The 24809-nt window shown below is 38.6% G+C and overlaps 2 protein-coding genes across 2 annotated transcripts; one reads left to right on the forward strand and one right to left on the reverse strand.

Annotated features, from left to right (window-relative positions):
- Positions 1-10916: 10916 nt before the first annotated feature.
- LOC123760647 (tRNA (adenine(37)-N6)-methyltransferase) lies at positions 10917-23756 on the reverse strand. Its single transcript, XM_069328251.1, is given in 7 exon segments — positions 10917-14374; positions 14631-15085; positions 15087-15424; positions 15651-15817; positions 18176-18326; positions 20505-20674; positions 22817-23756. Coding segments are annotated over 7 exon segments (1590 nt in total). The 5' UTR covers positions 22882-23756; the 3' UTR covers positions 10917-14130.
- On the forward strand, positions 11502-13454 carry LOC123760759 (uncharacterized). Its single transcript, XM_069328250.1, has one exon. The coding sequence runs from the start codon at positions 11502-11504 to the stop codon at positions 12495-12497; it is 996 nt and encodes a 331-aa protein (XP_069184351.1). The 3' UTR covers positions 12498-13454.
- Positions 23757-24809: the final 1053 nt, after the last annotated feature.

Raw genomic sequence — 24809 nt, forward strand, 5'->3', positions numbered from 1 at the left:
GACCTTGCGTGACCTCAGGTGTGGTGGTGACCTTGTGTGACCTCAGGTGTGTGGTGGTGACCTTGTGTGATCTCAGGTGTGTGGTGGTGACTTGTGTGACCTCAGGTGTGTGGTGGTGACCTTGTGTGACCTCAGGTGTGTGGTGGTGACCTTGTGTGACCTCAGGTGTGTGGTGGTGACCTTGCGTGACCTCAGGTGTGTGGTGGTGACCTTGCGTGACCTCAGGTGTGTGGTGGTGACCTTGTGTGATCTTAGGTGTGTGGTGGTGACCTTGTGTGACCTCAGGTGTGTGGTGGTGACCTTGCGTGACCTCAGGTGTGTGGTGGTGACCTTGCGTGACCTCAGGTGTGTGGTGGTGACCTTGTGGGACCTCAGGTGTGGGATTGCAGCTTACCAAATGACATATCTGTTCGAGGTTGACTAAAAGAATACAGAAATTATTGTGAAATGTCTCACACTTATTACAAACTTACACAATGTTTCGAACCAACAAGGTTCATTCTCAAGTGAGGAGACAGGAGTTGTTCTTATTGTTGCTTTAGATTCAGCTCCTTGGAACAAAAAGTTCCAAGGAGCACACAGCCACACGCCGCTTCCGCTGTCAACCGTAACCACACCCTGGCAATACTTGTAACAGTTGATTGATTGACAGTTGAGAAGCGGGCCGAAAGAGCAAAGCTCAGCCCCTGCAAGCCCAATTAGGTGAATAGTTGGCTCAAAATGGAGCATTTCTAGCTTGGGGGAGGTTTCTCTAAATATATAACTTAATATTGCTTATAAATTGCTTGTTTCGGGAACTTCATTGTTTATCATAGAAAAGAGGGACGATGTGTGACTGTTGATTGCCTGAAAGGGCTGGTAAACACACTGATGAAGGTGTTAATTGCTTGGCTGTTCATGTCCCCCTGGAACAAGCGTTCCATTCGCTTCTAACTCTGAGGGGCGGGGCAGACCCGTTCCCTCTGTCCCAAAGCCAAGATGTGAGAATAGATGTTTGACCTGGATCTATCGGGATAGTCACTGTGGTAAAGACAAACAGCGTTGGTATAACGTTGAAACAACGTTGGGATAATGTTGAAACAACGTCGGTTGCGTTGTCTGCTGGGGGTGGCGATGTGGTCCGCCGTAACGGCAGACGCAGAGATCTGTGTTGTCTTCTCACGGTTTGTTGCTGCAGAATCTGGGTGAGTGCTTTTGTGGGTGGCTTTTGTTGCTGCGTGGCCGAGCTTGTTGGTGCTGTTTGTGTGTTACTAGCGGGGGGGGGGGGGCGGATGGGGTTAGGTAGCGCCCGAGTCTCTCCCCCCCCCCTCTCCCTCTCTCATATCTCTCTCCCTATCTCCACTCTCTTTCCCCTCTCTCTTGCCCTCTTCACATTTCTTCCCTCCACACTCCAACATAACCCTCTCTCACTTCTCTCCCCTGTCCCCTCCCTTCTCCAGCCTCTCTGAATCTCCCCCTTTTTTCACCACTCCCTCCTCTCTTTAACTCTTGCACCCCTCCACACCTGTCTCTCCCCTTTTTTCTTCCTTCTCTCCCACCATCCTCACTCTCCATGCCTCTGTGCCTCTTCTTCCCTATCACTGTCTCCAGAAATGTAATATTAAATTCACATTCATCGTTTCTAGTTGCGAAATCTAAGGATTCTGTCAGCTATCTTTCACCGGTTATGTAGGGGTGTCAATATTGGGCCCCGATCTTCCTCTTAATAGGACCGATAGGATTGACCATCCTATTTATATCCTGTACTCCAGACTATTCACCCTGCAAAGTTGGGTGAGGCTAGTCCCAACCATCTGGCCTTCAACCTTGAGCTGACAGACAATGGACATTCTCTTTCTCTCTCTCTCTCTCTCTCTCTCTCTCTCTCTCTCTCTATATATATATATATATATATATATATATATATATATATATATATATATATATATATATATATATATCTGGGGTGTGAGTTTTCAGTTATATATATATATATATATATATATATATATATATATATATATATATATATATATAATATATATATATATATATATATATATATATATAATATATATATATATATATATATATATATATATATATATATATATATATATATATAATGTGTGTGTATGTAACACATTCACTCCAGCACATCAACTCCAACACACTCAACAAATTATCAAACACCCAGTCAGCCACTTATAACCACTCAGATCCACCTGTTAGCCAGTTAGCCATCCAAGTTAGTCAACCAGTCACCCATGCAGCCAGCCAGTAGAGAGGAAGCCATAAGACACTCGGGAACCACCGCCCGCAAGTCACTGTAATCGGTGCATGGGAGCGTCGAGGCCAGAACGCATGCACTGGGAGAAAGCATGGGAGAGGTGTGGGTGCGGCTCTTCTCCCTTAACTCGCTTCCCTCTTCTTCAATGTTATGTTTTCTTCTAGGCTTTCTCCTCTCCTCCCCTCCCCTCTGCTCTATACACTCCCTGGTTCTCTCTCTCCTCTCCCTAGCTCTCTTCTCTTTCCAACTTTCTCTCTCTTCTTCTCCTCTAAACGCCACCACTGCTGAGCAAACCCCAAACCTTACTGCCTAGCTGGCAACTCAAGTCAGCTGACCCGTGTTTACCTCAATATGAACCACATCTCTTCGTCACTTTCTGACTTTATCCGTAATCTTCTCTGTACTGAATGTTTACTTGGTAAACTATGTAATTATAGCGACTGGTAAATCAAAGCAGCAGGCGTATCTAATCCGTTTATTCTTTAATTATCCCCCGCTATGTAAACACTGTGATCAGCTGCGCCATGTAAACACTGATCAGCTGCTGCGTGGGACTTGTCCGAAACGCTGTGTTTGTGGCTTAGCGAGTACGTCTCTGTACTTAAACCTCCATTGTAGTTTTGGTTACATATAAAATAAATACACAAGCTATGAAAAAATGAATTATCTGTATTCAGTTTGTCATTGTCTTACGGGGTATACTTATATTTGGTGGAGGCTTAGGACATATTGAAACATCTGTTTGAACAGGTGATCATTTATTGTAAACATGTGTAAAGACCTAAGTAGAGAAAACCAATTTCCTCTCAAACACCTGTGATTGTTGTCTTCACCTCCAGCCCCTCACGCTGTTGTGTGACTCATCATCAATATATACACAATAGTCACAACGTTTAATTGATTTACGGGCTATTCATGCCCGTGCCACCTCTTGGGTGGCTTAATCAATCAACCGTTTATGTGACCATTGTAAGGAATTTCTAGCACGTTAATAAGCCTTTCAACTGATACTTCTCCTCACCTAACAGGAATATGAGCTCATGTGCCAACTATATTTCATCATCTGAACAGACACAGGCCGTGCTTCTTGCCCCGCTCCTGTGCCAGGTAAGTTACGGGCTCACCATAGCCCGTGCTACTTGGAACTTGTTCCGAGTAGCTGAATCTGTAACAACAACATATATTTCATCTGTATCGACAGGATTAGACAGTTCAGTTCCCTCTTTAACTAGCACTGCGTGATGGTCCGTACGACAAATCGACGCTGTTAATAATACTGAGAGAAATGACGTGTAGTGTGAGGGGGGGGGGGCAAAAATGAGGCTTACGGTCGAAATCTGGTTCCTTGTGTTCAGAGCACGTCGCTTTGTGGTAGGTGATGGCTGTGTCCAGGCTCTCCTGTGAACTGGCAGTGACTGGTGCAGTGACTGGTGCAGTGACTGGTGTAGTGACTGGTGCAGTGACTGGTGCAGTGACTGGTGTAGTGACTGGTGTAGTGACTGGTGCAGTGAGCGTTGTAGTGACTGGTGCAGTGAGCGTTGTAGTGACTGGTGTAGTGTAGTGACTGGTGCAGTGACTGGTGTACTGGTGCAGTGACTGGTGTAGTGACTGGTGCAGTGACTGGTGTAGTGACTGGTGCAGTGACTGGTGTACTGGTGCAGTAGCTGTTATACTACTGTTGCAGTGACGAAAGTTCGGAATAATTTGCAACATCGGAGCTGAATTCCATGTTGGTACAGCAGCGGTGTATAATATTTCTCTGGGACGAAATTTATCTCAATCTCGCACTGTAATAATGTGTTAATCTATATCATGTTTTATTAATGTATTTTATGCTGAATTATTGTAGTTCCTGCTGTATTATGAGTATATCATGTTGCATTATTGCATCTCGTGGTGTATTATTGTACATCATGATGTATTATTGTATATAATGATTTATTGTACCATACGGTTCTATTGTATATCATGCTGTATGGCTGCACATCATTCCTTTTTATTGTATCATGCTGTATTATTGTATCTCGCGCTGTATTAATCTCACTGTCTTCTGACACCACCCATTTCCTTGCATTTACTAGTCATGAACTCTAGTAACCACTTGTCTGTCACTGTCGCAGCATAGAGTATCGTGTAGCTGTCTGCGCTCACTCTCTAGCCTCACACCTCTCACCAGTTGACTGGTGTGTTGGTCTTCTGTGTTATTGTGTTGATGGATTGATGTGTTGGTCTCCTGTGTTGACTGAGAGTTAATGAGAATATTAGGGAATTAAACTCGAGAAATGATAACTAGACCGCTGATGAGTTGGCCAAACTGCCCCTCTGACTCCATTTAACAGATGATTGGTTACCGCTCCCCCCCCCCCCTCTGCCTTCACTTTCACCCCACCTCCTCACCCATCACCCATCCTCCTGCCCTTTCTTTCTCATCTTCATTCACACAGTGGCACGCACGCACACTCACGCACGCATGCACAAAGATTCAAAGCATTATATACGACCAAGAGTGCTGGGAAGACGGGACACCGCAAGCGTAGCGCTCATCCTGTAACTCCACTTAGGTAATTACACTTGGGTAATTACAGGCACGACTGGGAGAACTTGAGACGAGGCGCACCAGTCAGTGTGGAGTAGCAGGAGTGACCGGTCGGGTCTCCTCGCTCACTGTGCCTGCTCAACCCGTCCTCCTAAGGTTTTCTAACGTCAAGAAACTGTCGTACTAACCCTTGTCCTAACCTACCCGAGAATCCAAAAAACAGAAAACGGGGATAGTGTCAATTTTGTGAGTCGCTATTATTTTCTAGTACGGCGATTTTTTGCCTTAGATAAGTATACGTCAAAATGCGACGCTCTGTTAAGAGGACTGGTTGACCTGGTGACCGGTGTACCGTAGGGGACGTGCTGTCTCCGAGAGAGTTGGTCACTGCATCGTCCAGACCATCTTATTAAGCAGTGTACCATAGGGACTGGACACACTTACAACCGGTGATGTGGGGGCCGTGAGGGAGGGGAGAAGAGTGAGAGCTGTGGGAGAGGTAGTCAGCCTCCCACCCACCCACGGGCTCCAGTCCTCCAACGGTACCATATTAATTAACGGGAAGAGCTTCATGAAGACCACTTTACCGGACATTTCTCTCTGATAGAGCAGAGTTGGTTCAGAGAAGACAGGCTCAGTCAGGACGGCGCGCTGTTGGCGCGTTTGTTCCACAACAGAACATTGTGAGGTTCCTCCAGGAACGAGGAATAAGTGTCTGTTGTGCCATTTTGTTTCACTTCTCAGCCCTGTTTACTGCTGTTCCACGGCACTCGCCGCACCTAATTCCCACAGGAATTAACGGAATAAACAGATGAATCCTATCCACACCAGAGTGAAAACCCCCGTAGCACAGTGATAACAGAAACGCCCCTCCAGCAGTGAATGGGTATAACTGGTTGTTAAACGATTTGGCGGGTCGTATTCCGGGGAAAATTGCGATTAAGGCCTTGCCCGAAACGGTATGCGTGCTAGTGGCTTTACAAGACTGTTAGAATGTATAAATAAAATACAAATGAAAACATAAGACAAACTAGGGCAGTCCGCGTGAAGACCAGAGCAGATCAACGCTCTAAAGCCTCTAAGCTGAATTACAAGCAAACAAACGTGATTTCATGGGCGCCATTACTCTGGTAAAGAAAGACTGGAAGGAGTGTTTGGCCAAGATCCGAAGCAGTCGTGAATTCTGATCAAAAATACTACATCAACACTGATCTCTGCGATACGCAGAGAAGGGGAGACTCGACCGGGGAACACGAAAGTTGTAAGTTGATTCTCTTGGTGTTTTGCTCAGCACCGCTCCTGTGCCAGGTAAGTCCACTACGGGCTCGCCATAGCCCGTGCTACTTGGAACTTGTTCAGAGTAGCTGAATTTATGATAATATCTATAACTTGGTGTTTTGTGTTCGTATCCTTGTGCTTGGGGTGGGATCGCAGGCTCCACCTCCCCAGGACCACTTCTTAGTTGCCGGTTTTTAGTGTATCTAACACAAATCGCCTCGCACTTTGTAAATGGTTATATGTATAGATTTAGCCTCCACTGTCTTCAACCCCCTAGCTCATTACACCTTGCCTTGTCATACCATAGATCATCCCTCTGTCTCCTACCATAGCCCATTCCACTTATTAATTACTCGTACACGGTGACCACTCGTCATATTCCTGTACACCCTGAACACACTGTTCTTGTACACTCAACAACTCTGATCATTATGAAAGTTGTGATCATGTCTCCGTGTTTCTTCTCTTCTGATAATACGAGATTTTCTCTTCATAATCCACCTCTTAAAGTTCTTGTACAAGCTTAATTGGCAAATCATTGTAGTTTTAAGATTGTGTGGGTGGGGAATGGGGTGGGAGGGTGTGATTACTATTTGTGCCTGAAAGTTCGAGATGATAGCTCTTGGACCACTGCCTTTCTAACCATTGATTATCTAACGTACTGACTCAACCCATTTTCACACTGTCGTATCTACTACAGGTAGAATTTCTACCTGCATTAGATTGCATTAGAATCTACCTGGGTAAATTGTAATCTACAAGGTCGGTGTGACCTTTCATGTTGCACGCGCGCACACACCTACACACACACACACACACACCTAGGTGATCACAGTGGGAAAAAAATTATATGATCTCTGATGCAATATTCCCAGGGGGATTCCAAGTGATAAGGAAAGAAAGACAACAAAGGCAAGGAGGACGAGTTGCACTCGTAGTAAAATGGGAGTGGAAATTCGAAGAACTCAAGAATCTGAGTGAAAATGAATACACAGACGCCATCATTGGGACACTGGCAGCAGATGGAAGAATTATTGTGGTCCTGGTAATTTACAACCCCCCACCAAACAGAAGACCCAGGCAGGAATACGATGACAACAACAAAGCATGCATAGAGGCATTGCAGAGAGCAGCAACATTGGCACACAGAATGAGAGCTAAACTTCTAGTCATGGGGGACCTAAATCAGAGAGTGACTGAGAATCCAGAAATCCTCATGGTGGGGAAGAAACGTGGGGAGCAAAATTAGTGGAAGTTTCTTAAAGAAACTTCTTAACACCACATGTAAATGAGGACAAAAGAGAAAAAAGAGATCACCAAACCTACTGGACTTGATCTTCACCTAGAATGAGGAAGATATTAAGAACTTAAGAGCAGGAAATACCACTAGGAGCAAGTGACCGTTGTGTCCTGGTATTCGACTACATGACGGAACTCAGAACAGTGCCCATAAGACAAGGAGTCAGGGAAGGGAGAGCAGACTATAAAAAAGGATGACTACATAAAAGAGAGTATCTGGGAAGTGTGCAATGGGAGGAGGAACTTGAAGGGAAGACAGTCTAGGGAGGGAATGGAGCAAACACAAAAGGCAAAGGACAGAGGTAAACCGGAATACATGTAGATGCAACAGGGCCAGGAATGACTACATAAACATAAGAAGATTAACAGAAACTATGAAAATGATATTGCCTCGCAACCAAAACTCCTACATAGCCATATGTAATTGTATTTTTATAATTTATTTTTCCAGGTACAGCCAGGTACCCCCCATAGTCTTGGTAGTACAGTCCAGTTGATTCTCAACTCACAATCTGGAATCCACAGTTCAAATCCTGAGAGGTTAAAAATGTATAAAATCTATCAGTTTAAAGTATAACTTTATTATTTTACATTGTACCAGTTCTTATTATAACCATCAATGCTGTATGTAACCTCAGCCATAGAGGTTATATGACCATAGAGTAATATATGGTGATATACAGTTATATATATAGTGTGTGTGTGTGTGTGTGTGGTTAATAATTTTATTTTAATACTACAGTATATCATAATTTGTCTAAAAATTTCTTTGTTTACAGAATCATGTCCTACTTTACCTTTTTTGCTCTGTATTTATTAGTACAATTAAAAATCCATTTCATCTGTTTCACAGCATCATGTGTTGTCTGCTTCGTTTGGTGGTGGTGATGGCAATGGCACTATCTGGGAGAGCAGAATCTGGCACCCCGCTGCCGTACCTTCATATGTTGGTGAGCTGCTATTACATAGTAGTAAATATACAGTACTGTATAAATGTCTTTTGCTACAACATTGATTTCTTTAAGTACAGTATTGTATTCCACTATAAATATTACTTATATTTTTACTCTTATTGTAGCCACAGTATATATTTTATCCTATATATACATTATACATCCTATATTTTATTGTTAAGAGAATATTTACACCCTCTAATTTTGCTAAATCCAACTAAATCCAACTAAGATACTGGAGACATGTTTTGAGAAACTTGAGAATGGTTAAACCACAAGAAACTGATGACGCGAATTAGAGGTTGGTTACACCCACGTGGAACGGAACAGTCATTGGCCATTTGGAGGTAGCCGAGTGGAGGTGATTGGTTCATTACTCTAGCAGTAGAAAATATAACTGTCTGCAGTATAGCTGGGAAAGTGGTCAAGAAGCTGCTTATTACCGTGTGGCTTCACAGGAAAACAGTTTTGGGGAGAGAAAAATTGTTGATGCCTTCATACTGTTTTCTTTTCTGTTCTTTTATTTCAACACGGTAAAATCCAGATACTGTGCTCACACTTTGCCATAAATATACATTATTAAAATAACCAACCACTTTCACCTGAATTTACCTGTAAGCCACTATCTCCCTAGTGGCCTCAATGAGGCCAGGAAGTATCTGGATTTTAGACTTGACATTTACAGCTTTGGCAGGTAGGTAGTTCCATGGGTTTATAACCCTGTGTGAAAAAAAACTTTTTTTTTATGTCCAACATTGTGGCTTGAGCTTCAAGCTATTGCCTCTTGTATACATTACAGTTGCCCTTTCAAAGAAGTGGTCTGGATTAATATCCTCCACTTGTTCCGTGGTAACATACTGGTAACAACCATGGACATCTTCAAGAGGAAACTAGATGGTTTCCTTCAAGGAGTGCCAGGACCAACCGGGCTGTGGTGGGTATATGGGCCTGCGGGACACTCCAAGCAACAGCCTAGTGAACCAAATTCTCAAAAGTCCCCCCTGGCCTTGGGCCGGGCCTGAGGAGTAGAAAAACTCCCAGAACCCCATCAATCCTGATACCAACCAGGTAAACCAGGTTCAGCATTTTAAAGGTCTCGATTAGATCAGCTGTCATGTTAAGCTTACAATGTTAGTCCTGTGGTCCTCAGCCGTTCCTGGTATGAGAGTTGACTTAGTTCTGGGATGATTTTTGTCACTGTGTTGAACTTTCTCCAACGTAGATATATTCTTTTAGAGGTGAGGGCTCAATGCTTGGATACACTAGTCAAAATGAAGGGGCACCAGAGATTTGTACAGTTGAATAACCACTTTCTTATCCTTAGAGTCAAAAGTTTGTTTGACTATTCCTAGGGTTTGGTTAGTATTTTTATTGCAGCTCCCACTTACTGTGCAATTTTGAATGACTGGTGGATTCTGACGCCAAGGTCCTGTTCGTCATCAATCTGTTGTAAGGTAATGTTCTTGATATAGTTGTTGTGATGTGCATTGTGCCCCACATGCAAGGTTTTGCAGTTTTCAATGACTGCTGGATCTTAGTTCTTGCATCTTGCATTGCATGATAGTGCTATTGATATGTTAGTTGTGTATTATTCCCTAAATGCAAGGTTTTGCAGTTTTCAATATTGAAAAGCATTTGCCAGTCATCTAACCATTTGTAGACTTTGTGTGGCCTCAGTATCATTTTCACTTCCTGCTTTACCACAGATTTTAAGCATCTGCAAATTTGATGATGTGGCTTGTAATATTCTTATGTCATTGAAGTATATGATAAAAAGAGTTGGCCCCAAGATGGAACCTTGCATTCCACATGGATCACTGAGGATCAAAAGTTGACCCTGCAATATGTGACAGCATCGCTCCTCTGACCACTCCAAGTGATTAGTAATTTTGAGTGCATAATTATCACAAAGGTAGACCAAAAATTCATTGTAGTACTGCATTTGCAAGGGAAGATGGGTGATGTGGGAGGGGGTATAGACCTTAACTCAGTCAGCCCTGGTACATATACAGTGGTGAGCTTCACTAAACCTAGACTAATTATAAATAAGCCATCCTTCTGTGACACATGCACAGGTAATTTACCTGCCACTATACCTAGCCTGATCAACTTCAAAATATCCCCACTGTAACAACAATTCCTTAATGTCTATTGCCCTGATCCTCCCCTTTGCTCTCTATATGCAGGCAACACTTGCTTGACCATCCTAATTATTTTCCTAGTGTTGCTAAATGGCTATTTTACCTGTTGGCTACTACAGTATGTTATCTCCAGTTGTTGTGGACAAGTTAGGGAACTGATGGCTTGTGTGTAGTTTCCCAGACTTCCTGATATGATTTTCTAGCGAAATTTTGAAAAACTAAAACTTCAAGGATAGGTGGCTAAACAGGTTGATAATCTTTTGAGGATAAAAATTTTTGGTCCTGCTGTCTGGCCTACCTTGAAGCTTGGTGCACTTAAAACTATTGCCTCTTGTGCGAGTCAATTTAGACGTTTTAAATTACTGATCAGGAACAACGCTCTACAAGTTGTTCATTATTATAGAAGTTCTGCTGTGAACAAAGGTTGTAACCAAAACACATTTATAATTCCTATTTATTTATAGTAATACTATACAGCCTCCATTCATAAAGACATTTCTTAAATCTAAGAAAAAATTTATAACAATAAACTAGACCAAAAACAGATACTAAAGTTAAAATTTTATTTCACAGGATGTTAACATTACTTCTGACGAGAAGATAAGGCAATCGGCTCTCACCAATACAAGACTTGCTGTCCAAGAGTTAAAAGATTTGAGCTTCAGCAATGATGGTAATGTCGGTTCTACAGACACGCCCCTAGAAAACTGTACAGAACCCTTTGAAGTGCTTCCAACACCCGAGTCATTGATCCGTCAGTTGGCACAGAGATCAGGACTTGCTGCCACAAGGGTACATAAATCGACACTATATATTTAACCCTAGGAAAGATAACCTGGGTTATTTTCAGCATTTAATGAGAATCCCTCGGCCCCCACAAGCATTTAATCCATACAACATCAGGCAACATCCTATGAATCCAATTCTGAATCAAGATCATACCAATCGTGCATTTAATTACATTCAGAATCAAAAAATAAATCTACAAAACTTAACCCCAGTACCACTAAGGATTAACATGTGGAATGCTGGTCTCCGAAGAACAACAAATGGTCTTGCTCAAAACCAGTTCTCTCCCCTCACACAACATTCCAAGGCCCAGCCCTAACACACACACCTACACTAAACCACCTTATTTACCTCGAAGACATCCAGGGAATCTACAGCAAGATAAATTTCAACTGCTGAATAGCAAGCAGCCTGAAGCTTACCAAAGTGATCCAGAAATTGAAATATCTATCCATGACTTAACTAGCGTATTCTACAGGGAAAATAACGCTCCTTTACATTTTCCCATCTTGCAAACTTCAGCTAGTCATAACACTGACAGAGTAAATAGAGTAAAAAACTTGCAAATTAAAAGTTACAGAGATCCAGTTTCAACTGACACTCAAAGATCTTTTAATACCAACAAGAGACCAATTTTGAACTCGCAGACTGATCTTGTTTATCCTAGAACTCCTCCAAAATCATTTAGTGCAGCAATGGCTCGAGACACGACTCTCCACACTGACTCGATAGCAGATCAGGTTCTCTATGACCCTGAGCGTTACCCACCGAGTGTGTCCTTTGGAGATTCATACTATGTCCAAAATCCTCCAATTGGCACTCGTCGTGTACATGAAACTGAACAACACATTGACAAGACTATACATTACAAGCCAAATATATATAACAGAAACAATCGGTTCAGTAACCAAGCACATACAAGGAATATTTACAGAACAAAACCAGATGGAAAACAATTTTCATATGATCAGCTTTTTACAATTCAAAATTTAAATGATCAAAGATATCGAAATATAGATCATAATTCTCAGAGGAGCATTGTAGGGCTTGGATATGCCAAGCTGCCTAATGGTTATGAGTCGCCAACAACAACATTCGAAGTGTTGGCCGACAGAGACAAGCAAGAAAGCACTGATAATGCTCTATTGACCACTAACAGTCTAGAAGAGATGGCTAAGAACAATTCTACAACACTTTTCAATGGTCATGGTGGTCCCTTTCTCTTAATTTAGCATCTTGGATGGAAACAAGGCTAAACTAAATGACAGTGTACAGTATTTTGACCACTAAATACAAACAAGTACACGATGAAAATTTGTAGTGTGCATGCATATATATATATATATATACATAGGAACACACACAAAATGACCCATCACAACTGTAAAAACAAGTGACACCTAACTTAATCCACATCAGAAATACAGTAGTAAAAAAAAATTCAAAAACCTTTGCTCATTTGCCTGCTGGCAATATACCCTCTCATCTATCTCATATATTTGATCACACATACCTACTCTGCAGATAGCTAAATTTTTTCCAAGTTTACCTAAAATCCAAGCTTGAAACGCACACTGAATTATTGTCCAGAGGCTGTGACATACAAACACTTACATGCTGTTTTGCATGACATTTGGCAAAACTTGCACACTTTTTAACACTTTCAATGCATATGATATGCATGATATACCATGTCTCGACATACCATGTGTTTGTACAAAATGCTTGCATGTATAGTACACCTTTTGCTGGTTTAGATCCGATACCTATGTATATGGACAGCACAAAACATCCATCAGACAATGTAACATAGCAATGTGAGAATCGGGCTGGGCTACAGTTATGTATCCGTGGAAGGTAGCTACAACCTGTGTGTGAAAAACTTGGTTATGCTTTGTAAAATTAAATGATTAAATATCCAGTCATTAAACTCTTTAGACCTGCTGGTATATGGTACCTGGAGATCTACAATTGCTTTATCCATTCTTGTGTACTGAAAATATCCTAATATTGAAATCGAAAGCATGCTGGCGATTTCATGCCTTTGTATGACGAACCATCCTGTGAATTGGAGAACTTAGTACAATATAAATCACAAAAAACTGTAATCTTTTGTAAGTGTAGTGTAGCCACATAATTGTGGATATACCCAAGTACAGTATGCTAATAAAATAAAAACTTAAAATAGACCACTGTTATTATACACAATAAATTTGTAGTCTGTATATTTAGAAATGTCCTTTGAAGAAGCCAATTCTGAAAAAATATGGGCATAATGAAATGTAATTTTTCTATATTCACCAATGTACATGTATTTACATTTAAAAATACTTTCAACATCAACTTTAAAAGTAATTTTTGTATTCAATAAATTATATTATTATTTACAATCTGTATAAAGGTTAGATCAAGCTTATCATAAAGAGTACAATAATGAAAAATAATACAGTACTGCACTCAAGACAAATTACACAATAATACAGAACAAAGCCAACAACAGGAACAAATGTAATACAATACTGTACTATACAGTAATTCCAAACTCTGCAAATACTGATACAGTTGTTACATAACAACTGAGGTTGAGTGGCAGTCAAAGCAGTCACACAAAATAGTAGCATTGTACCACTACCAATGTTGAGGCTGATATGTCAGTACACTGCTGCAAAATAGTGCCCCTGTATGTCTCTTTCTTGTCTGCAGTTGACCTTGAAAACCTTGCTGAATACTCTTTTGTACTCATGTATAGTGTACACAATTATAAACAGAATAAAATTTTCTAATTACTGTATAATGAATGAAACAAAATACTCTTAATATCCTTGGGACATTTCAAGATTATAAGATATTCATGTGGTTTTAACATTATTTAACAGTTCCCATATAGACTGTCTCTCTAGATGTCATTTGTATACTTTCCTGTAATGGATGGACACGTAGAACTTCGGCCGTATCCCCCTCAAACCAAGCAGTAATGTGTGCAGTATCAACATTGAAATAATAGAGAAGGGAAGAGCATTTTTGTCTGCGGTACGCTGAGCGTGGATCCTCACTAAGCACGCTGCTAATAGCAGCTGTCAGTTCAGCATCATCTCCAAGGAACTCTAGTCTGTCGATAAAATATGGAGTCACTATAATAATTGTTTTTGATTATGGACACCTAGGTTTCAATTAAATAAATTTTATCAGCTGAGTAACTCCACCTGTTCATTGATCAAAATGAATGAATCCAAGTGCTGACATTTATATATTGCAACTTTAATATTTCAGTTTTCTACATTTTGCACAGTAATTGGGAATTGTATGTTTATTGCAATATTTTAATGTGTAACAGCAAATGACTATATTAATTGCAAAATACTTACCTGTAACAATCTTCTGCACTCTGTGAAAAGCGTTTAACTTGGGCCTCGGCTATTGGGTTAAATATAACTCGAAGTGCAGCAGATGGAGGAGCTTCAAGCCATGATGCAGTTATCACCTCTTCTGCTCTTTCTGCCTCCCCTGATGAGTCAAGTTGTTTACACCCAGCACGATGGTTCTGAATATTTGTATGCTTATTGCCTGAAACTGGCTGTAACTTATTTCCTTTGCTCAACCGAGAAATGGCATTTTCCTTTATCCTACAAGACATAAAATCACCTTTGTCACAGGATAGTAAAGCTCTCCCAAAATTAGTGCCAGAGACAATCAAGCTGCCTGAATTACTTACTTGGTCATCTTTCCCAGATTCCTTATTAATAACTTGCAAGGCATCTGTATCACACTGTTTTGGCAAATGCGGGCTAATTATTTTGGAATCAAACACCATTACATTTGTCTTATTGTGTCCTTTGCTCTTTTTGCCAGACTGAACATTCTTCCAAACATATTGGCCTATAGCTTGGGGCACTTTGCTTCACTTTAGGTTCATTACAACCCCCTGAAATGGTCACACTACAGTAGGAATTTTCTTTAACAATTATTTCAGTCATATTGACTGTTTTCTTGTTCTCAAGGAGTCTGCACTCTTTGCCGTCAGTTCTTCTCTCCTGAGAAGTTAAGTTATCCAAAGTAGATGAAATAGGTTGAGGTGCATCATACTGGGGAATATAAGGCTTGATGTCCAATACTGGTGTTCCATCTAAGATATCTATCCCAGACAAGTACAAGGAGTCATCTGAAACATTGATAAGACAATCAGAAAAAAAAAATAAAGTTGCTAAGTCTTCTGCACATAGATTTCATGTGTTCTCATATTTTCTTATCATAAACTGTAATATATATAATAAATGTTTTGAATACCAACAAATTTATATAATTGATCCAAATTAAGTCTGAAAGAAAGAAAGAAAAAAGTTAAAATGCATGAAAGGTATTTGACATGACAAGATGTTGCACAGTACCTTGGACTCTTTCCAATCGGGCCAATGTAAGGCCAAGAGGATTGGGTCTGTGTGGAGATCGGGTTGCAAACACACCAACTCGCTCGCCATTAAGTCTTGGAGGTGCTACTTTAGTCTTGCTATGGCCCAGTGCCTTTTCATCATTTTGGTCAAATACAAAGAAGATCCTATAGACAAGAATTTGAATGCTCACACTATGTAAATAATTATAAATATTATTTACAAAAAAAAACATAGCACACAGTCACACGATATTATATTTTCAAAATGTCTGAGCAGCTTTAAAATCCAATTATCTGCAACAACCCAATAAATAAGGCTTTGTGACAACAACAACAAATGTTTTATATATGCAGACAACTCGGTTGCTTCCTAAGACAAATATCTGCTGAATCATAGATCAATTTATGTACAATCAGGCAAGATAATATTCCAAACACCAGTACCACAGGAACCATCTTGAATGTCCCCTGCAAGGTCTTTAAACATGCTACAGATGCACTGGAGAAAAGCTCAATCTTGCCCAGAATGACCACCAGAGATCCATTTATAAGAGACAAAGTCTTACTGAATATTCTTTTAGGAGCATAAGTGATTGCCAAATGACCGCTCATTAATTCCTAGATAGCCACACTATACATACTTTAGGTTCCCGGAACACCACAAATGCTTCCTGAAGCAAACATAGAAACCGTGCACAATAAAATAAGAACAGTTTTTTCTTCAAGTACAGTACATTAATTCTGAGTAATCATACTCATTTGCTTGATAAAGTAAGCATCTGTAACAGATGCAAAAAAAACAATAAATAAAAATGAGGAAGGTAGGTCTTTGATGTAGAGGTACCTAAAGAATGAAGGGTGCAGAAAAACACCCATTAGATAGAAGCCATTAGATAGAAGCCAGTAGATAGTGGTACCAGAACCACCAACACACAGGAATGCAGGTCCTCTTGCAGAAAGACACCTGTGATCCTGTGAAGGTAGTGGGAGAAAGGACCTATAAAGACACTACAGATAAAGAATGATGAAGAAAATGTCTCAAATTCAATGGAGCTAAATATAGAATTTCTACCTGAGGGGAAAATAATACCAGGTTTGGTAAAAGGTCAACATGAGAGAAAGCCAGGGTGGGAATGGCAACACAATACCAGCTGCCTACACACAACTCCATCTTATACAAAAGCAATACTGTAGTAATATCCTGACTGAAGGAAAATAAAGAAGACCTCCTACTTGATCTACAGAATTCATAAGAATAATGGAAACAGCAGAAAGCTTAATGGCCCACAGGAGACAGCTCCTATATATATCCATCCAAATTCAATCATGTATAATGTCTACTTTATTCTTAAAACATTCCAGCAATATATCCTCTATTATGTTACCTGGCAATTTGTTCCATAAGTCAACAGCCTTATTTCCCAACCAATATTTATGCAGGTATTTCCTGAATTTAAAATTATCCCAATTTATATCCAATGTTTATTGTTCTATTTTGTGTTGACACATTTAAAAGTTTATTTATATCCCCTTTATTATTCCCTTTCATCCACTTGTATATTTCAATCATCATCCTTTACACTTTGTCTTTCTACAGAATGTAAATTAGGCTTTATAATTCCTCTTCATAAGGAAGGTTTCAAATTCTTAGGATTAACTTCATCCTTCTCTTTATGTGCTCAGATGAATTTATGTCCATTCTATAATGGAGACAAAAACTGAATCATATGCTGTAATCTAAATGGAACCCTAACAACGGTGAGATAAAGATGAAGAATAACATTAAATATCTTACTGCTAATACTTCTAGAAATAAATCCTAGTATTTTATTTTATTTTTCTGTGCATTTAAGCATTGATTTTTTGGTTTAATATCCCAACTAATCATCACTCAGATCTTTTTCTAATCCAGCTTTATTAATTCAGCATTGTCCAGCAGATATCTGGTAACTACTGTATATGTGGCTTCTGCAATTTCTGTACCCAAGTACTGAATCCTACATTTTCATCATTAAACTACATCTGCCAATCTTTCATTTATTTTTAAGAGCCTATCTATATCATCTCGTAGCACTTTTATGTCTTCTTATGGGAAGACATAAGCACAGAAATGGTGCTGTGACATGGTCAGAGACCAGACCATGAGGAATGTTGATCCCCGAAACCAACAACACGTAGGTCAGCGAGGTTGGCCAGGCAAGCAGACTAACAGTTTGTGGGCCCTCGTTTACCAGTGGCTTCTCAAACTAAATGAGGATTACGTCTGGCTTTGAATAAGCTTATATCCAGATCCTTGAGCAAATTTAAATACCCTCCAGGGCTGTATGAAATGATCCCTGCATTAACAGTGCATACACTGTTGTCCTATCTGACTGTACACAAATCCAGTCTATGACCCTGCAGATACTTAACTCAGGTAGCAACAGTGTGTGATAGCTTTGCAAAAATAACTTGCATTTGCAAATCTCAAAAATATATAGAACAGCATATACAGTATATATATATACAGTATAAAAGTCTTACCACACATGAGAATACTCATGCAATCCCTCAAGTGCATGATGAGGATTGTTGAACACACTTCTGTCCACCTTCAGAATACCACGGCTGAGAGTACTCACACTGCCTTGCCGTGGTGTTCCATTTTTGGTTCGGAACCATGATATGATGTGCCCTGTTAATAGATTACAAATCAGTAAAATATTCTAGCCCAATTTCTCCTATAGAGGGTTTTCGATAAAAATCATGGGACCGAGCACTTTTATTTTATTTAATTGCTGAAAAAGATGTTGTGAATGGCAAAGATGGTTAAAACAACATTCTATGGTTGGTTTTTATTTTGATTCTTCCATAGTTTTTGTGTTCCCCCCAGTGAAGTAAGTCACGGCATGACTTTTGATAACATGGTTCAGGGGACTGATAAAATACTAGGCATGAAGGTGAAAACTCTGCAATCAGGTTTTCTTGATTGACATTCATCATATGTTGGGAATAAAAGTTAGAATAAAAGAAGGTACAGTAAATAAATTATTTTATTTTTTTATAAATATTATCATTTTTAGACTATTTTTAATGCATTGTTTACATATTACTGTATTTGTATGTGTAAATATTAGCAATGTTGTGCTTTATTGTTTTCAGTAAGAAACCACTTCCCCCCCCCAAAAAAAATAATTTAATAGTGAAAAAAATCTTGATACAATGGAAACCTTAAAAGTTTGAAATTAATAAATTAAATGTAGTTTTGTCAAGTTTTTAATGGAAAATTTTCTTCATCAGTATTGTTTCTTATGCATCAAGTGTACAAGACATACTTTATAATTCTTTAAATTTTCTTGAGGGGCACCATCTCTAGTGCTCTTGACAGTGACAGGCAGCTAGAGGTTTATCAAAGGTCCCCCATTACTCCTGAGGATTTTTTCCATGTGAATTTTAAATAGAAGTACTGTACACTATATTGGAAAGATATAAGAATAAAAACTGCATAATAGAATATTATGTATCCCTTATTGACAAACATTAAATTCTGGTGATATCAGATTTGTGTTAGGCGAGTCGTGTGTACAAATTGATTTAGAGCCTTGCTTGTCCTTGAATTTGTTTATGTAAAATACTGAGGCTATGCAAATTTCTATACAAGGGTCCTGTAGTAGGGGCAACTGGCCCATGATGCTTGTAAAATGTATCAAAGTACATGTACAGGTACAGTATTTTGGTTACTGATGATACTTAATAGTTTGTTCCAGTCATCAACAACTTTCAATCTAGCAAGATATATTCCAAATGCTGGGGATTGATTATTTTTGTAATTCTTCATCATACAGCATGTTTTCAAGAGAATTTATGTTTATTTTTCTGTAGTATAGTGACATAGTCTCCCCCGGCTTGGTGCCTTCTTTTATTAATTATTTACCCCTCTGTAGTATAGTGATCCGAACAACACAAGTAAGGCCTCATTAGCACAAGGTAAAACTGAAAGATAACATTATAATTCCTGTTGCTTACCCTATTAGATATAAATCAAGCAATGTATCATTATGATCTTACTGTATCCTTATATATACAGTACTGTTATCTTGGTTTTAGGTTATTAAGGTTATTAGTCATTATTCTCAAACCTCTTTTGCAAATGTGTTTACTAATATCCACATTTTGCGGTAATATCACTCATCATATTATTATTCCAAACTTAAAAATTGAAATTTTTAGCACTGAATATCATCTGTTCTTACCAGTCCAAATTTGAAGTTTATTGAGTCCTCTTCCTCAGAGTCTTCCAAAGAATTTAAATTGTGTCCTATTTTTCTATTGCTTGCAAATTTACTTACAGTATGCTGTACTGTATTGTTATTTACTACAAAAATTAAGATTAATGGACTGTATATCATTAGAAACAAAAGTACTAGGACAGGACCCTGGGGCATGCCAATAAGGACTGTTACCCACTTAGATATAGTAATAGTACAGTAATCTGTTGACTGTTACCTACTTAGATATAGTAATAATACAGTAATCTGTTGACTGTTACCTACTTAGATATAGTAATAATACAGTAATCTGTTGACTGTTACCTACTTAGATATAGTAATAATACAGTAAATTGTTGACTGTTACCTACTTAGATATAGTAATAATACAGTAATCTGTTTTCTGTTAATAATGATTTAATTCAATTTGGCATTTGACCTCTGATGCCATGTGTTTCAATTTTCCTATTTAAAAATCTCATCTAAAGCAGTGTCAGTAATTAATATACTAATATTATACAATAAGTACAGTATACAATATCTGGGCTCATAATATGATCCCAAATTTGCTAATGCCACTGAAAAAAAATCTAGTTTAAACTTACCTATTGGCTTCCAAGTACTAAAGCGATTTGATTTAGTGTCCCCTCCGTAACTAGGTTGACAACCAGATTTTTGCACTAAGTCCCCCTTCAGAGGCTGGCCACGAGTAAGCAGCTTCTCCAGGTGTGAAATATCTTTGCGATGCTGAGCTTGTAAACCCTGCATTCTTTTCCTGAAATGATTATTTCTAGATAACATAGTAAATGAACATGACAATTACAAATGGAGATGATAATCATATACATAAAGGTGCTCTTTAAAATGTTCCAGCCTCCTCCGTTACAACAGCTGGTATAATGTCACAGGAAAACTAGTCACAAAAGGAAAAAAAGGAAAGTTCCTGTTTTTAATCACAAAAAGATTTGAATAAAATATAAAAAGTTAAGATTCTCTGTTTAAGAAATGTATAAGAGCTAATTATATGATCCAATCTTGTAAGACTTGCCTCTCAAATAAATGCTGACTTACTATGGAGAAAAGAGTAAAACATCCATTCATATATAAACTTTATACACTAACATATGGGAGCTGTCATTCAAGTTATTAACATTTTTAAAAGCAATACCCAAGTTTTGGAAATTGTATAAAACTGTTCACAAGTTCTTGATGAAAGTTATGGCATACTTAATGCAACTGCAGTAATTGGAAACAAAATCAGCACTTGGAAAATAATCATGAACATCCTGAGATCCAGTCAACACACACACAAAAAAAAATAGATCAAATCAATAACTAAATTTAATAATGTTCTTTCTTTTCAACAGTTAGGGTTAACCTTGTCAAAAATGCCTTACAGATCCAGACAAACACTGCTGTCACCAGTAGCTGTCCCACCTTACTATACCCATTACCAATTGGTCTATCAGAAATTGTTGTAGCCTTCAGCATCTCCATAAAACACTCAAAACATGAGTCAGAAACATAACTTAAATGTCAGTACCACAATATAAAAAAATAGCTGTTTGATAACTGACACCAGCCACTGCTTTACTATTCCACAATTTCTTGAATCTCAAACAATTTCTGATGCATACAATAAAAAGCACAGCAGCTCTAGTATGCAAGAGAAGATATCATTGAGAAACAATTACTATAACAATTGGAAAGCAATTACTGTAGGTATTATTATTCCAATCTACTAACAGAGGGTGTTACAACAAATATTCTACTAGATATAGAAAAGAGGTACAAAATACAGAATACAGTCAATAGAATTTGTCCCTATTGTAACAGTTGTTGAGATGACTTGAGTAGAGACTTGGGATGGTACTTGACTTACGAGACATTCACAGGGAGGTGAGGTGGGGTTACACAAACCTCACCTCGAGTAGTTCAAAGGTTGGAAGGCTATCCCTTGTTACCAGATTAAAATCCGTCCATTCAACGGATAATTGCGGATAGATGGGTATAACAGCTCATTACGAGAGAGGGAAAGGCGAGTGTGTTCTGTGTCTCAGTCCAGACCGGAGTCTGGGGTCTAGTGTTGGGCATCACAGGGGAAGGGAGACTGACGATCTGGTATCTACACGGAAGCTTCAACACTGCTTCCTATTCCTTCCTTCAAACTTCATCTTTCAGAGTAGTTAGTAAATGTAATGCACTAGGCAGTGATGTGGTGGAGGCTGACTCCATACACAGTTTCAAATGTAGATATGATAAAGCCCAGTAGGCTCAGGAATCTGTACATCAGTTGATTGACGGTTGAGAAGCGGGACCAAAGAGCCAGAGCTCAACCCCTGCAAGCACAATTAGGTGAGTACTGCTGTATCTTGAGTGAGTACTGGTCCCTTATGTTCTAACATCACAAGTATTGATAATTCAATTCAAGTCACCTCAACAACTGATAAACTATTGTACACTATATTCTTTACCACTGTTCAATGGAACTTTTTATACATCAGTTTGTAGTTAATTTCTGGGGTAAATTTCATGCTAATTTGGTATCCAACCACTTGGGCTGGACAGTAGAGCAACGGTCTTGCTTTATTCAGGTCAGTGTTCAATCCCCGACCATCCAAAGTGGTCGAGCACTATTCCTTCTCCCTGACCCATCCTAAAACCTTATCCTGATCCTTTCCTAGTGTTATATAGTTGTAATGGCTTGGTGCTTTCCCCAGATGGTTCCCCCTACAAAGGATGCCACAAAGCTGTGGTTTGTAGTCTATTATATGTCTAATATAAAACTGCCTAAAATACATTACTGTATACCTAAAGAAGGCTTAAATATATTAAATATCACAAACCAAGCTGCAAAAATCAAACCTAACTCAACTTGGCAGCTCATCATGGAGTTAAAAAAAATGTACTGCCTCACCTTAGGTTATTAAGTTCATTTCGAGCTTGTGTGAGCTGCCTGGAAAGATCCACGGTGTTGGTCATTATTATTGTTCTTGAGTTAGGCACATCTATAGCAAAAGGCCACATAAACCTTGTTGCTTTCGTGGGGGGGGAAAACTTGAAGCCAAGAGGCTATACGTTGCCTGTCAGCAGAAAAACTACTGCACCTTGAAGCAGATAAACACATTGTAAGGAAGATGTTTGGTGACCCTTGGTGTTCCCCAGAGAGGAGCGTGCTGCACCCCCTCCATCCCCCCCTCCACACACATACAGAACACTATCTATTGACTTTAAACAATTGAGGTATCAGGAGTCTTGTGTATGCTAGCTAGCCAAACAAGGTTGAAGCTGATTGGCAGAATCAAATTCCCCCTTAAACTCAAAACCCAATTGTGCAAAACTGCAACATCTTCCAGTGACTTCCTGCACAGCAAGAGCCAGATGCACACCACACCCAGAGTGGTAAACCGAGTGATAGACGGTAAACCGAGTGGTAGACGGTAAACCGAGTTGTAGACGGTTGGAACAAGTTAGGTGAGGTTGTGGAAGCCAAAACCGTCAGTAATTTCAAAGCGTTATATGAAAAGAGTACTGGAAAGACGGGTCACCACGAGCGCAACTCTCCTCCTGTAACTACACTTGGGTAATTACACTCAAAGGGCACACTAGGGGTCCACCAAGACCCACCAACTCTCGGCACTTCTCGGCCTAGCCGGTGCCAGACACGGTCTCTCTACCCCGAAGAGCCAATCGGAAACAGGGACAAAAACAGGAAAAATATCTATCAGCTTTCGTGACCCCAGACTTCCCGTTGTCTGGTGTTGTTGGGGGACGACGATAGTGGGATCTGATGCGCCTGGTGGTCTTCAGGGGCCAAGAAGTCCGTGATTGTAAACAAATCCGGCAAAAACAAAACAAATCCGGGTGGTTCGTCAGCCGAATCTGACTTCAGCTTTTACTGTTTTCCCATCCAGCAGCACTCTTTATTATTGTTGTTTACAATTATGTTAATTAAATACCTAAACAAATTTTAATTAAAATACTTGATAAGTATTTTGAAATAAATTATTTAAATTTAGAAAAAAAATCAAAATCCGCCAACAAAAAAAAATAAAAAATCATGGCATGGCAGGTTTGGATGTTTTTGTTGGTGGATTTAAAGTTTTTTGTTAGTGCATTTTGAAGTTTTTGTTGATTCATTTGGATTTTTTTTGTAAGCCCATTTATAATTTTTGTTGGCTGATCTATTATTTTATTGGCGTACTGTATAGTATTTGGAATTTTTTATTGGCGGCCTTGGAAATTTGTCGCTGGCGTACTTGGAAATTTTATGTTGGCAGATTTGGTATTTTCAATTAGCAATTTGAATTATTTCTTGGCGAATTTAGAATGTTTTTGTTGGTGGGTCTTATATATTTATATATATATATTTATATATATATATATATATATATATATATATATATATATATATATATATATATATATATATATATATATATATATATATATATACATATAAATATATATATATATATATATATATATATATATATATATATATATATATATATATATATATACATATAAATATATATATATATATATATATATATATATATATATATATATATATATATATATATATATATATATATATATATACATATAAATATATTATATATATATATATATATATATATATATATATATATATATATATATATATATATATATATATATATATGCGGAAAATCCATAGTCGATCAAGGCTGTTGTCAACACCAGACTGACATCCCTCCCCCCACAAAAAAAAATGCAAAAAATCCAATATATATATATATATATATATATATATATATATATATATATATATATATACTGTACTGTATCCCTTTTTTATATATTTACACTAAATTAATAAAAGTGCTTTAAGAATATGATAAATACTACAGATAATAGGATAAAGA

This window comes from Procambarus clarkii, chromosome 21 (assembly GCF_040958095.1).
Source record: "Procambarus clarkii isolate CNS0578487 chromosome 21, FALCON_Pclarkii_2.0, whole genome shotgun sequence".
NCBI lineage: Eukaryota > Metazoa > Arthropoda > Malacostraca > Decapoda > Cambaridae > Procambarus > Procambarus clarkii.